Raw genomic sequence first — 13,763 nt, 5'->3', positions numbered from 1 at the left:
CAGTTGGTAAAACACTTTTCTCATCCTGTGGGCTGCCTCCTTGTCCAAATAATGGTTTCCTTTGCCATGCTGAAACTTTTTGGTCTCATGAGATCCTATTTATTAACTGCTGATCTTAGTGTCTATGCTAACAGTGTTCTCTTCAGACAGCCTTTTTCCAGTGCCATTGAGTACAAGGCTGCTTGCTCTTTGCTCTTCTATCAGGTTTAGTGTATGTGATTTTATGTTGAGGTTGTGGATGAATTTTGCATGGGGTGATACGTACGGATTTGTATATATATATGTATATATTTGTATATAAGAAAGATATTTAAATTCTTCTTCATGTAGCCCATCTAGTTTGCATAGCACCATTTGCTGAAGACGCTGTCTTTTTTTTTTCCCCCCGATGTGTATTTTTGGCTTTGTTATACAAAATCAAGGTGGTTGGACTTATGTCTGGGTCTTCACTTTGATTCCGTTGATCAACATGTCTGTTTTTATGCCAATATCATGCTGTTTTTATTATTATAGGCCTATAGTACAATTTGAGGTTGGGGGTGATGATATCCCCACCAGTTCTTTTATTATGCAGGACTGTATTAGTGTCTTAACTAAGGTTATTATAGCTGTGATAAAACACCATGACCAAAGCAACTTGGGTAGGAAAGGGTTTACTTGACCTCCACAGCACTGTTCATCCCTGAAGCAAGTCAGGTCAGGAACTTGGGAGCAGGAACTGACGCAATGGCCATAGAGGGGTGCTGCTTACTGGCTTGCTCCCCATGGCTTGATCAGCCTGCATTCTTATAGAAAGCAGTACCATTAGCCCAGGCGTGGCAGCACCCAAAATGAGCAGGACCCTCCCCATCAATCATTAATTTTTAAAAAAAAATGCCCCACAGGCTTGCCTGTAGCCCTATCTTAGGGAGGCATTTTTTTAATTGAGGTTCCCTCCTCTCTGATGACTTCAGTGTGTGCCAAGATGACACAAAACTATCCAGCACAGTTAGCTATCCTGGGTTTTTATATATCCATTTGAAGGTGAAAATTGTCATTTCAAGATCTGTGATGAACCATGATGGAACTTGGATGGGGTTAGGTTGCATTGAATCTGTAGCTTGCTTTTGGTAGGATGGCCATTTTTACTATGTTAATCCTACCAGGCAAAGAGCATGGGTGATCTTTCCATCTTCTGTCTTCTTCAGTTTCTTTCTTCAGTGTCTTAAGTGATTATCATATAAGTCTTTCACTTGCTTAATTGGAGTTACTTCAAAACACCTTGTAATATTTGGGGCTATTGTGAGAGGTGTGGTTTTTCAGATTTCTTTCTCAGTCCATTTGTCATTTGTATATAAGAAAGCTATTGATTTTTTTACCTTTGTATCCAGATACTTTGCTGAAAGTGTTTATCAGCTGTAGGATTTCCCTGTGGAAATGTTAGAGTAATTATGTATACTATTGTAACACGTACAAATAATAATATTTTGATTTCTTCCTTTCTAATTTGTATCCCCTTGATCTACTCCAGTTGTCTTATTGCTCTAAGACTTCAAGCACTATATTAGACAATCTTTTCTTGTTCCTGATTTTAATGACATTCCTTTGATTTCTTCCCACTTAAGTTGATGTTGGCTATGGGCTTGCTTGCTGTAATCTGACTCCATTATGCTAAGGTATGTCCCTTGTATCCCAAATCTCTCCAGGACATTTATCATAAAGGTGTGTTGAGATAATGAGATGAGCATGTGTTTTTTTCTTTCAGTTTATTTAAATAGTGGATTTCATTTATTGATTTACATATGTTGAACTATCTCTACCCCTCTGGGATAAAATCTACTTGATCATGGTGGATGATCTTTTTGATGTGTTCTTAGATTCATTTTGCAAGTATTTTATTGAGAATTTTTGCATCTATGTCCATAGAGAATATACCCTGTAATTTCCTCTTCTGTTGAGTCTTTATGTGGTTTGGGTATCAGGATACTTGTGGTCCTGTGAAATGAATTAGACAATGTTCCTTCTCTTTCTATTTTGTGGAATAATTTGGGAAGTATTAACTCTTCTTCCAAAGTCTGGTAAAATTCTGTGCTAAAACTATCTGGTCCTGAAACAACTTCTTTTTTTTTTTTTTTTTTTTTTTGTTGTTGTTGTTGTTGGGAAACTTTTAATAACTGCGTCTAATTCACTAGGGGCCATGGGTCTGTTTAAATCATTTATCCGATCTTGATTTAACTTCAGTAGGTGGTATGTGTCAGGAAAATTGTCCATTTCTTTTAGACTTTCCACTTAGGAGGAATACAGGTTTTTAAAGTACGTCCTTGTGATTCTCTGGATTTCCTCCATGTCCATTGTTATGTCCCCCTTCATCTCTACTTTTGCTAATTTGTATCTTCTCTTTTTGTTTTTTAGATAATTTGAATAAGAGTTTGCCAATCTTATTGATTTTCTCAAAAAACCAGATCTCTCATTGATTCCCTGTATTGGTTTTGTTGTGTTTGCTTCTAGCTTATTGATTTCAGACCTAAGTTTGACTATTTCTTGCTGTGTACTCCTTTTGGGTGTTATTTCTTCTTTTTGTTCTAGAACTTTTAATTATGATATTAAGCTACTAGTGTGAGGTTTTGTTTTGTTTTAATGTAGGCATTTAGTGCTATGAGCTTGCCTCTTAGAACTGCCTTCATTGTGTCCTATAAGTTTGGGTATGCTATGTATTCATTTTCATTGAATTATAGAAAGTTTTTTTTTTTCTTATTTTATGTCTTGACACATCTTTCATTCAGTAGTGAGGTGATATATAGCTTTAATCCATGGTGGTCAGATAAGATGCAGGATGTTATTTCAACTCTCTTGTATCTGTTGAGACTTGTTTTGTTTTGGAGTATATGGTCAGTTTCACAGAAACTTCCACAAGGTGCTGAGAAGAAGGTACATTCTTTGTGTTTGGGTGAAATGGTCTGTAAATTCTTGTTAGGTCATTTGGTTTATACTGTCAGTTAGACCCAGCATTTCCCTTTTTAGTTTTTGTCTGGATGACCTGTCTATTGGTGAGAGTAGATATTCAAATTTCCCAATATCAGTGTGTGAGGATCATATGTTATTTAAGTTGTGGTAGTTTTTCTTTTATGAACTTGGGTGCCCTTGTATTTGCTGCATAGATGTTAAAAATTGCAATGTCGTCAGGCAGTAGTGAAACACAGCTTTAATCCCAGCACTTGGGAGACAGAGGCAGGCGGATCTCTGTGAGTTCAAGGCCAGCCTGGTCTACAGAGTGAGCTCCAGGACAGCCAGAGCTATAGCCAGAGCTAAGAAACCCTGTCTCGAAAAACCAAAAAAAACAAGAAAACTTTGTAATGTCTTCTTGGTGGACTTTTCCTTTGATGAGTAAACGGTGTCTTTTTCTATCTCTTCTGCTCAGTTTTGATTTAAAATCTATTTTGTCTGATACTAAAATGTCTACACCAGCTTGCTTCTTATGTCCATTGAATTGGGTTATCTTTTCCCATCCTTTCTACTCTGGTGGTGTCGATCCTTGATGTTAAAGTGTGTTTCTTAGCTACCATGGAAGGATGGATCCTGGGTATTTTTTTGTATCCATTCTGTTAGTTTATGTCTTTTTATTGGGGGAAGTTGAGACCATTGCTGTTGAGAGATATCAATAAGCAGTATTTGTTGATTCTTGTTATTTTGTTGTTGTGGTGGTGGTGGTGGTGATGGTGGTGGTGGTGGTGGTGTGTGTGTTTCACCTTTTTTGATTTACTGGTCTAGAATTATTTATTGGATGTGTTTTCCTGGGTGTGTTTAATGTCTTTAGATCAGAGCTTTTCTTCTAGCTCTTCTGCGAGGCTGGATTTGTAGACAGAGATTGCTTATGTTTGGATTCATCAGGGCATGTCTTACTTCCTCCATTTACTGTGATTAAAGGGTTAGTTAGGTAGTTTTCTGGGCTGGCGTCTGTGGTCTCTTAGAGAATATATCACATCTGTCCAGACACGTCTTATTTTTAGAGTCTCTTTGAGAAGTCAGATATTATTCTAATAAGTCTTTTCTCCTTTCAGCTTTTAATATTCTGTGTCCTGTAATTTGCTCTTTTGATTATTTTGTGCTGAGGAGACTTTCTTTACTGGACCAATCAATTTGGTGCTCTGTATGCTTCTTGGACCTTGATAGGTATCTCATTCATTAGGTTAGAAATTTTTTCTTCTTCTCTTTCTTCTATTCCAATTATTTTTAGGTTTGGCATTTTCATAGTATTCCAGATTTTTTATGCCTGGACATTTTAGATTTAACTTTTTCTTTGCCAGAGGCTTATCCCCCCCCCCTTTTTTTTTTCTTCTATCATGTCTCAGTGCCTGAAATTCTCTCTTGTATCTCCTGTATTCTTTTGAGGACTCTTGCCTTTGAGGTTCAAGTTCCTAAACTTTTCAGACTTCCCTCAGTTTGGGTTTTCTTCATTGATTCTATTTATACTGTCAGGCGTTAAACTGTTTTATTCGTTTCCTTCCACTGTTTGTGTTTTCATAGATTTCTTTAAGGGCTTTAATCATTTCTTCTTTAAGGTCTTTTTTATCATATTCAAAACATCTATTTTGTTTTCGTTCTCTCTTTCTTTCTTTCTCTTTCTTTCTTCCTTTCTTTCTTTCTTTCTTTCTTTCTTTCTTTCTTTCTTTCTTTCTTTCTTTTTCTTTCTTTTACTTCACCTGTGTTGCAATTCTCAGGGCCTACTGCTCTACTGAAGACATATTTTCCTGGCTGTTATTGTGTTTTTATGTTGGCATCTTAACATCTGGGTATGGGATGATTGTAATTTTAGGTGCTGGTCTTGTCTTTGTTGGGTGGGTGTTTTGTTTCTTGGTTTCTGTTCTTGTTTCTTTGGTTGCTGTCTCTGGTTCTTAAGAGTGTGTATTGGCTGTGTATTTCCTGGTGAGGAATTTTTTGGGGGATTCTTCTAGTGTGGCCACTGGAGGTTCTGATGTGTTTCTAGGTATTAGGAGCTGACATTTAAGAATGGGGATGGGATGTGGGTGTGGCTAAGGGGGTCCACAGGAGTGAGGAAAGCAAGGTTTTCCTTCAGGACTTGCTTGGTTAGTCCCCCAGGAATGGGGACAGAGAAGCCACAACAGGCAGTCTGCTACAGACCTAAGGATGAGACAGGGGTGGTTGGATTTGGAGGGGAAGAGGGAGAGTAAAGCTCTGAAGCCTGCCTACCTGCTTCCCTGGCCTCTTTGCTTCTCTGGCAGGCTTGACTGGCAGATTCCCGGGACATGGGCTGGGCTAACAGGACGAGTGGGGAAGAAGGTTAGAGGAGAAGATCTGCTTGCTTTGCTGGAGATGGGGGTAGATCAGATGGCAGGCAGAACAGGTGGCCTGCTACAGTTAGGGTTGAGACAGGGGAATTGGACTTAGAGGAGAGGAAAGAGAGGTAACCATCTGCAGTTAGAGGATCCAATTGAGGTCCTCAAGCTTGTAATGCAAGTGCATTTGCAGACTGAGCTACCTCGCCGGCCTCACAAACTAATTACATAAACCTGAAAATCCATGGACAGGCGAAATAGGACATTGTAATTAGCACAGCTTCATGAGGAGCAATGTGAACTAACCCAAGATTGCTTGCAGTGAATTGGAGGTACTGAAGCTGAACATGTTTTTGCTTTCTCTCTGGTTCTGATAATTACAGGCTCATGATTTCCCTCCCCCGCCACCCGAGAGTCCCTAAAGTCTATTAAGCTTCTGGCTGGAGTCCCTATACCAAAAGACCCAAGTACAAACTTTTAAAAATTTTACATGACTCTGGGGCTTTCATAAAGCATTTGAAATTTTTGAAGAAAGGGTTAACTGTGTTTTAAAACAGGGTTTGAGGGAGCTCAGAAGGTTTGGGAAAACATGAGATGACTCTTCCCTTCAAATCATCTAAGCATTCCTGTCCTCAGGGATGAGGATGCTACTATGCCAAAGGTACATGCAGTCTTATGATCGGCTTCAGGGGAAGGTTGGGGAGTTCTTCCTGCACCAATCATTTCTTCAATGCCTTCATCTTAAAATACCTGATCTGCTCAAGGGTCACTGTTATATACTATTTGCTGCAGCAAGTCCTGAGTACTGCCATAAACATGCTAGAAGAGTACTATGGCAAATTAATGGATACCTGGTATAACAGATTGTGAAGAGCTGTGTGGAGCTGTCCTGAGGCAGGAGGATCTAAAGTATAAAGCCAATCTGGGACTACTTAGCAAGAGCTTGTCTCAGAAGTAAAACAAATAAACAATAACTCCTCCCTCCCCCCAAAAGTCCAACCTGTATAAACTGACAATATGACTGCTCCAGGGTATGTTAAGGTGAAGGCTTTTACTGTAGCTATGAGGTGGGGGGGTAATAGCCAGAGGCACCTGGAAGACTTCAGAACAGAGACAGAAAGAAGTAGAATAAACATGGCCAGCAGACTGCACATGGCCAGGACTATTTACCAGACAGGGGAGAGCGGCAGGAGATAGCGAATAGAGAACACACGATGAGAGAAGCAGGGACAGCATTAGAGCAGTGAGCGAGAGAATGCGAAGTGAGTGAGGACGGGGGTGGGGGGCATGGCAAGAATAGCAGGGTTAGAAGGACAGTGAGTAGCTGTGGGGAAGGAAGCCTGTGAGCTGGAGGGAGTTTAGGGTAGGGGGGAGGCTATGAGAAGGGATAGGGTAGACTTTGAAATGTATCAGATACTTGTGTTACAGAGGGACGCTGGAGACCAGCATGACCTTTGATATGCTAATAGGCACCACAGGTAGCCATAGGAACCTTTTGCCAGAGGTAAGGGGAACAATTCCTTTTGATAGAGGGGACCAGTTGCACAAGTTCCTAAGGAATGTGAGGTTTTATCTAACTGACAGAAATCCTCCTTAGAGTCTAGGTTGAGTGCATTTCTGGGTGTTTGGACTGCCTTTTGTAGTTTGGGGAATTGGAGTTTCCTTTGGACCTGACACAACACATAATTAAAAACCTATGAAAAAGTAATATCTCAGTTTTTGTAAGGAATCTTCCCTTAAGAGACAGCATTACTCATTTTATATCCTTACACCTGATTAAAATGTGTTTACATCCAGAAGAACACATTCCAGAGGGAGAAAGCCAATTGCCTACTATTCCCTTCCTAACATACTGTCAGCCTTAATCAAAAGTCAAAGGACTCCTGGCAAGGCCTGCACTCTGTGACCTCCTTGATGAAGTAAGGGTGTCAGGAGGACTGGGTTTCTGTGAAGAAGCTGAAAAATGCCAGGATATATACGAATAGAGAGCATAATGTATTAAAGCAACTTTAATTATCATCTTGGAGGCTTACTGCCTCCATCTGCTAACTTAGGCCTAGTCCTGGAAGCTTCTAGCCTTTGTGCAATCTAATCTAGGCCCAGAATGTTTTCAGCCTCTGAGATTTACTGCTGAGTAAGCTCACCCTTTCTAATTCTTTCTGAGCTCTGGCTGGCTGGTTCAACTCAGCTGTTCTGGCTCAGACTCCTCCCCAAGCTGACTGATTCAAACTGGCTTCTCTTAGCTTCTCCCTGAATTGCTCTGCTTGGCCTCATAATAACTTTGGCTCCTTCTGTCTCTACCTGTGTCTAGCTTGTTCTCTCTGCAACCTGTCTCTGTACAACTTTTCAGAGGCAGTGTAAAAACTGCCTCTGAATTCCACAAACTGAACTGCCAAGAATGGAACTCCACTGCACTGTCTCTCAACTCACTGACTTGACTGAACTGCCTGAATAGAACTCAGAGATCTGCATGCCTCTGTCTCCTAAATGTTGGGATTAAAGATGTGCACCACCATGCCTGGATCTAATCTTTTCTTTACCGAAAACTTGCTCTCTACCAGGCTGACCTTGAAATCAGAGATCTGCATGCCTCTAACTCATGTGATTAAAATGTGTCTGTATTCCAGCTGGATCACACAGACCTAGGTCTTTGGATGTGATCTCTCGCTAGAGCAGCCATGCTTTGAATTAAAATTCCTCTACAATAATGTAGTTGGAAATCTCAGAACTCTAAGGCGTGACTCCAGCTATTAAAAATCTCTATTTGTAGTGTGGTGCAATAGGGTACCCGTCGTTAATTCATGCCACCAACTAAAGGATGGCTTTGTGTTGTTCTGGAACCAAGAAGCTTTAAGGTTTGCATAACCTTCCTGTAAATAGGATTTCATCGCTCTGGAAATGTCATCTTACTAGACCTAACGCTGAATCCAAATGTTCCTGAGAGTTTGCACTCCCACTACAGCGTGATGGTGGCCTACTTGGGACGAAGATCCTCAAAGGCCTGGATAATGCAGTTCTTGACTGCCAGTCAACATGCTGGGTGGAGTAGGGAGACTGATTCAAAGATTTCACTAAGGTGGTCAAAGCAAGCTGGCCTCTGGATGCCACAGCTTTTCCAAATAGGCGGAGCCAACCCTTGGGGTCCGGTGGGGGGAAGGGGATGGAGGGAAGGAAATATAAAGTTTGTCTTCAAGCTCTCCTCTTATTAGGCTTTCGCCTTCCTCTTCCCCGTGCTATTTAAAGCCACTGGTTAAAAGTTTTGATACTACCATTGTTATTGAGAATCTGTCTCAGAGAAATATTTTCTCTTTGCTTGGGAATTACACATTTCCAATAAACATTGGGCTTAACCGAGCTGTTTAATTTGGGGATTTGGCGGGGGGGGGGGGGGGGGGGAAGGGTGTTGCAAGAATTAATAACAAATCGGCTTCCTCTTCCGAGGACGGATAAGAGGGTGGGCTGGGACTGGCGTGACCCAGAGCTCCGGACCTCACCCTACAGCGTCCCACCATCCTTCAGCCCTGCAGGGCGCAGGCTCCTCCATCCAAGGTAGCTGCGGCTCCAAGGCCGGCGCCTTCCGCTTCGGCGGCGCCGCAGCTCGGCCTGCGCCGGGCGGTGGTCGCGCAGCTCCGGCCTGCAGGGGGCGCTGGCGCGGAAGGGCCGGGTCGGGGGTCCGCGCGAGTGCGGTGGCGCGGCGGAGCGTGGGTGCCCGGGCCGTGGTCCTGAGTGACTCGGCCTGTGACGCGGCCGCGTTCCTTCCTCTTCCTCTTCCTCCGCGGCCCCGCCTTCCTTCCCTCCGCCCATCTCCCGCCGCGGAGCCGCCGCCGCCAGCCGCGCCGTCATGTCGGCCCCCGCCGGCTCCCCTCACCCGGCCGCCGGCGCCCGGATGCCGCCCAAGCTCGGCGGAGCAGCCTCTGGCCTGATGCCGCCGCAGCAGAACGGTGAGGCGGGAGGGAGGCCGGGGCGCGGCGCGGGGCCTAGGCGGGCGGGCGGCCTGCGCTGGGGCTCGGGGCGGCCGGGGCCGGGCCGGGGAGGCCGCGGTGGGGCCCCGAGGCCGCGGTGGAGCCCGAAGGCCGCGCTGAGGCGAGGGGAGCGGCCGAGGGGACGGCAGGGCGGGGTTGCCGCCCTACTGCGACCCAGGCCGGCCTTCCCGCGCGGTCGGAGGCGGTAGCTTAGGGGTCGATTCCTGGCTCGACCGTCTCCTCCGCCCTGGGCGCTAGCCGGTTGCCCCGGGCGACCCCTGGAAGCCGCAGCCGCAGAGTGCGTGGTCTATGGAGGGCTTGGTGCAGCAGCCTTGGTACCTGGTGGCTCGCATCCTTCCGGCCTCGGGAATGTCGCTTTGATTTTTTTTTTTTTTTTTTTTTTTGAAGGCCCAGCGAGCCACGTTGCCTGGAAGGGAACTTAGTTTGCACTCAAGTTTGTAGACAAAAGGGTGTAAATAGGCTGCAGACTTGCAGCTGTAACCCCGACCCACTTCGGCCTCGGGATCTGTTGTGGTTTGCCACCGCGGTTGCTGCTCAAGCCTTTGGAGTTTGCTTGTAGAGGGAGAGCAGGTGTCAGAAGCATCCAAACGAACACCTTTAGATCCCCTATCCCTAGCTCCACTTGAAGAACATGCCAGCGTTGCTTGGCCCTGTTTTGAGGCAAGGCCTGCGTAGGGCAACAGGAATGTGGTTTTCATACTGAGGTCATATGCTCCGAGCACGCAGGAGTTTCTGCTGAGAAATGATCTTACTCTAGCATGCCCGCTGTGGCGATCTGGAATGTTCCTAGATAGTCCTGAGGGAGGGGCACTCTTTAGAGACTTGGCAGTGTGGCTGATGAGACCCTCCCAAAGTAATCAAAGCTAAGAAAACCCTTCTGTCCTATGCCAAAAAACAAAACCACCCTAGGACTCATCAAATCTTTGACCTAGTTTACCCTGTGTGCTAATCAAAATTTACTAGGCTTTATCATATTTTTAACCAACAGTTGGAACTTTTGAAAACTGGTAATGCTTTTCAATCATGAAATTTATCATAACACCCTGAGAATCAGGTGGAATTTTTACTCACAATTTAAAAAAAAAAAAAAAAAAGACAGTTTAGTCTTTTTGTGTGTTTATTTGAGACAGGGTTTCTCTGAGTAGCCTTGGTCCTGTACTCATTTTGTAGACCAGGCTGGCCTTGAACTCATAAAGATCCACCTGCCTCAGCCTTCCAGAGTGCTGGGATTACAGGCGTGTGCCACCACCCACAGCTTCCAGTTTAGTCTTAAGATTCCTATATCAGCCTTATTTATCAATTAGTTCATGCCTCTTATAGTCATTTTATAAAGAGATTTTGCAGGTGAACAGTGTTATTGATGGTATCATACTTATCCTTACCATAAGTGAAAGCATAATTTATGAACAGTTTTTAAATAACACACTTGTCTGTTTTGTGTGCCTCTATATAAATGTGCTCCAGGTTGCATGTGGAGGTCAGAGGACAACCTTTGGGAGTTGGTTCTTTCTAGCGTGGGTTTTGGAAATCCAACTCAGGTTGGCTTCTTGTAAATGCTAATGAGGCTTTGTTTTTGTTTTTCTGTTTTTATTTTTTTTAAGACATTTTTGTGTGGGAAGCAACCAGAAATTCGTAATTTAGAAATAGGTCCCAGCTTAGAACATTATAAGCCCAGATTCAAGGATGGTGTCCTTGACTTTCAAGTGTCATTTTTATATTAGCCTAAATAAGTTTTAAAACAACACAAAGGGGCCAGGGTATTTGCTCAGCCACATAGATATTAAATTTGTAAGAAAAAAAATCCATGTCTTGATGCCCGGTGTAAATGGTGCTTGATTTCTTTTTATACTTACTCTGCATGTAAAGTCTTAACAGTCATTTACCATCTGTTGCTTGGCTACCAGATGGGTATTCAAAGTTAGAATAGTAGATGAAACAGAATCCCTTCTGCCCTGAATTGTATTTTGGCGACATTCAAATTGGTCCTGGCTGGTCTTGAGTGATTCGGTAGGTAGGGTTGGGAGGAGAAGGAAGAGCTGTATGTGTCTAGGAAGAATATACATCATGAACAAGTCTGGAAGTGTGCACTTAGAAGGTGCAGGCCCTGTGTGGAAACTGAAAGCGGTGGATAAGAGCAAAGGGAACTGGGTGGAAGGGAAAGGCTAGGGGAAGAAGTTGGAAAGGGTTGGGAGAAGAGGCCAGGTGTCAGAAAGGTCTTAAAATGTCATGCTAAGGCATTTGGAAATAAAGAACTAGAGTTAGGGTTGGTTTTGTTTTGTGGAAGGGATTAACGAGCATAGAGATGAGCAGATCAAATCTGATTTTGTTTTGTTTCTCAGTTTTAGAGAAAATAATCATGAAGATTAAGCAATAATTTCAGTTTTTGTTAGGGCCAGAAACCGCTTTGGTTTTTACTAGATCTCTGGAATTCCAGCCATGGTAATAATAATACAAAAGAGTAGAGCAGAAGTATGAATATAAAATAACATGGAAAAACAAACCAATGACAATAAAAACACCACAGAATGAGATCATTTTCTTCATAACCTTGGCACACTGTGAGCAGTATCAGGTCCTGACTGCGTGGAGCTAAAACTCTTGGAATTCTGAGAGTGTTAGGGATGTCTTTTTGTTACTCAAAATGACCATCAGCTCTGCGCGAAATTTTTACTAGTATAATGAAGTGACAAGGTGGGGCCCCTGGGTAACCTCAGGATGGGACTGGTGAGCTGAGGATTTGACCTTTCAGTCCCTACCTAGTGGCCCCTGGGCAGAGAAAGTCTGGTTTGGCCAGCACACTCTAGAGGCACCCTGTCCCCCGAGGCCTTGCTTGTGTGCACCCCCTTGAGGTGTGACTATTTATTAACTTTTTTCTCTTTGTTGGAGATGGAATTCAGTTCTATTCCTTTGAAATGTCAGTTTGCTTGTTTTTGCTTGAGCAGGGTCTCCTGGAGCTGAGGATGACTTTGAACGCAGGCTCTCTTTTTGCCTCACACGGCCTCCCACCAGCCTGCTGATTCTCTTGCTTCCACTTTCAGATTATGGGGTGTGTTGCCACACTTCCTTGTAGTATCAAGGGGCATGTAGTAGGAACTGATGACTTATCTATCACTTAAAGGAGAGTTGTAACAGACTGCTAATGTGATTGTCCTCTCTAGTGGGGACAGTGTAGTGGTACAGAGCCATGCCTCCAAGATCTGACTCTTACATCAGGTAGGAATCACAGAGTTGAATTGAGATACTGTCTACTGGAGAACTGCTTGGGAAGGGAAGAAACCCACACAGCTACTCCCTCAATTCTTCAGAGTCAGTACTTTTATAAGAAACAGCAAATGGAGGCTGGAGAGATAATGGCTCAGCAGCTAAGAGCACTACCTGCTTTTCTGTAGAACTGGGGTTCGATTCCTGTGGCCACAGTATGGCTCAGAACTGTCTGTAATTCAAGTTCCGGGATTTCCAATGCCCTCTTCTGGCTTCTGAGGGTACCAGACAGACATATGTGTAGACAAAATACCCATTCACATAAAATAATTAAAAAAAAAAAAAGGAAACAAAAAGTGTTTTAAAGACAGATTTGATTTTCTATAAAATATTAAACCAAGGTGGAGGTCTAGTTGGTTCTGGAGCACTGTCTGAAAGTACCTTGTCTAGTTCCCTGATTTTGCAGGTGAAATCAAGATCCAGAAAGATGAGGCAGGTGAACTTTCCACCAATGCCTGCGGAAGATTGGTGAGAGAGGCACAGTGTCTTGTTTATCGCTGTGTCCTTAGTGCTGCAAACAGTGCTGGGCAGTTACAGTGTTTACTAAAGACTTGCTGACTGAGGCCAGTTAGCACTAGAGTTCAGTGTTCTATCACACACTCTAAGTAGTTGCCACACTGGCCTTGAACTCCTGATTTTCCTGCCTCCACTCCCATAAGCTCAGATACAGGCACTTACTGTCTGACCTAGTTATGAAGCCTCGACACTGAGGAGCAGAGAATAGATAGAAATGAGGCTTTACTATCTCGTTTACTGCTTTTCTAAGGTTAACTGCTAGGCCATCATTTACTTGAAGAAAGAATTGATGTCATTGAATCTGTGAATTCTATTCACTTTGGAGCTACCTTTCTCTAGATTTTCATTCGGAGTAACATGGATTTACAGAATTAATTTGCATTTGCATATGAAATATTAGTTGACTATTTTTCAGTTTTAACTTTTTTTTAGATAGGGTTTTCCTGTATAATCCTGGCTGGCCTGGAACTTGTTCTGTAGACCAGGCTGGCCTTAAACTCACAGAGATCTGCTTGCCCGTACCTCCCAAGTGCTGGGATTAAAGGCATGTGCCACCATGTCCAGCTTAGCTTTGCTTTTTGACATTTCCTTGGAAAGAGCAGAGTCATCAAAGATGCACTGCTGAGTGAAATAATAGCCTGATAATGGTAAAACTCCAAAGTGATTCCTGAAAGACTCCCGTTGACTCCCGTTGAGCCTCTCTAGATGGGGAGACCCCGCTTCCCAAGGA

At 43.4% G+C, this 13,763-nt stretch overlaps 1 protein-coding gene across 4 annotated transcripts in view; it reads left to right on the top strand.

The window, feature by feature from the left end:
• The first annotated feature begins 9,090 nt into the window (after positions 1–9,090).
• Positions 9,091–13,763, top strand: part of Sec24b (SEC24 homolog B, COPII coat complex component) — a 77,316-nt gene continuing 72,643 nt past the window's right edge. For all 4 annotated transcript variants that reach the window (XM_055628112.1, XM_055628111.1, XM_055628110.1 and 1 more), the window contains exon 1: positions 9,091–9,214. In XM_055628112.1, coding sequence (XP_055484087.1) covers positions 9,115–9,214 — 100 coding nt within the window. In that variant the 5' untranslated portion in view covers positions 9,091–9,114. The remainder of the gene's footprint in view (positions 9,215–13,763) is intronic.

The sequence above is a fragment of the Psammomys obesus genome, unplaced genomic scaffold, assembly GCF_907164565.1.
Source record: "Psammomys obesus unplaced genomic scaffold, mPsaObe1.curated_primary_1811, whole genome shotgun sequence".
NCBI lineage: Eukaryota > Metazoa > Chordata > Mammalia > Rodentia > Muridae > Psammomys > Psammomys obesus.
This window is presented reverse-complemented; position numbering and strand designations above follow the sequence as displayed.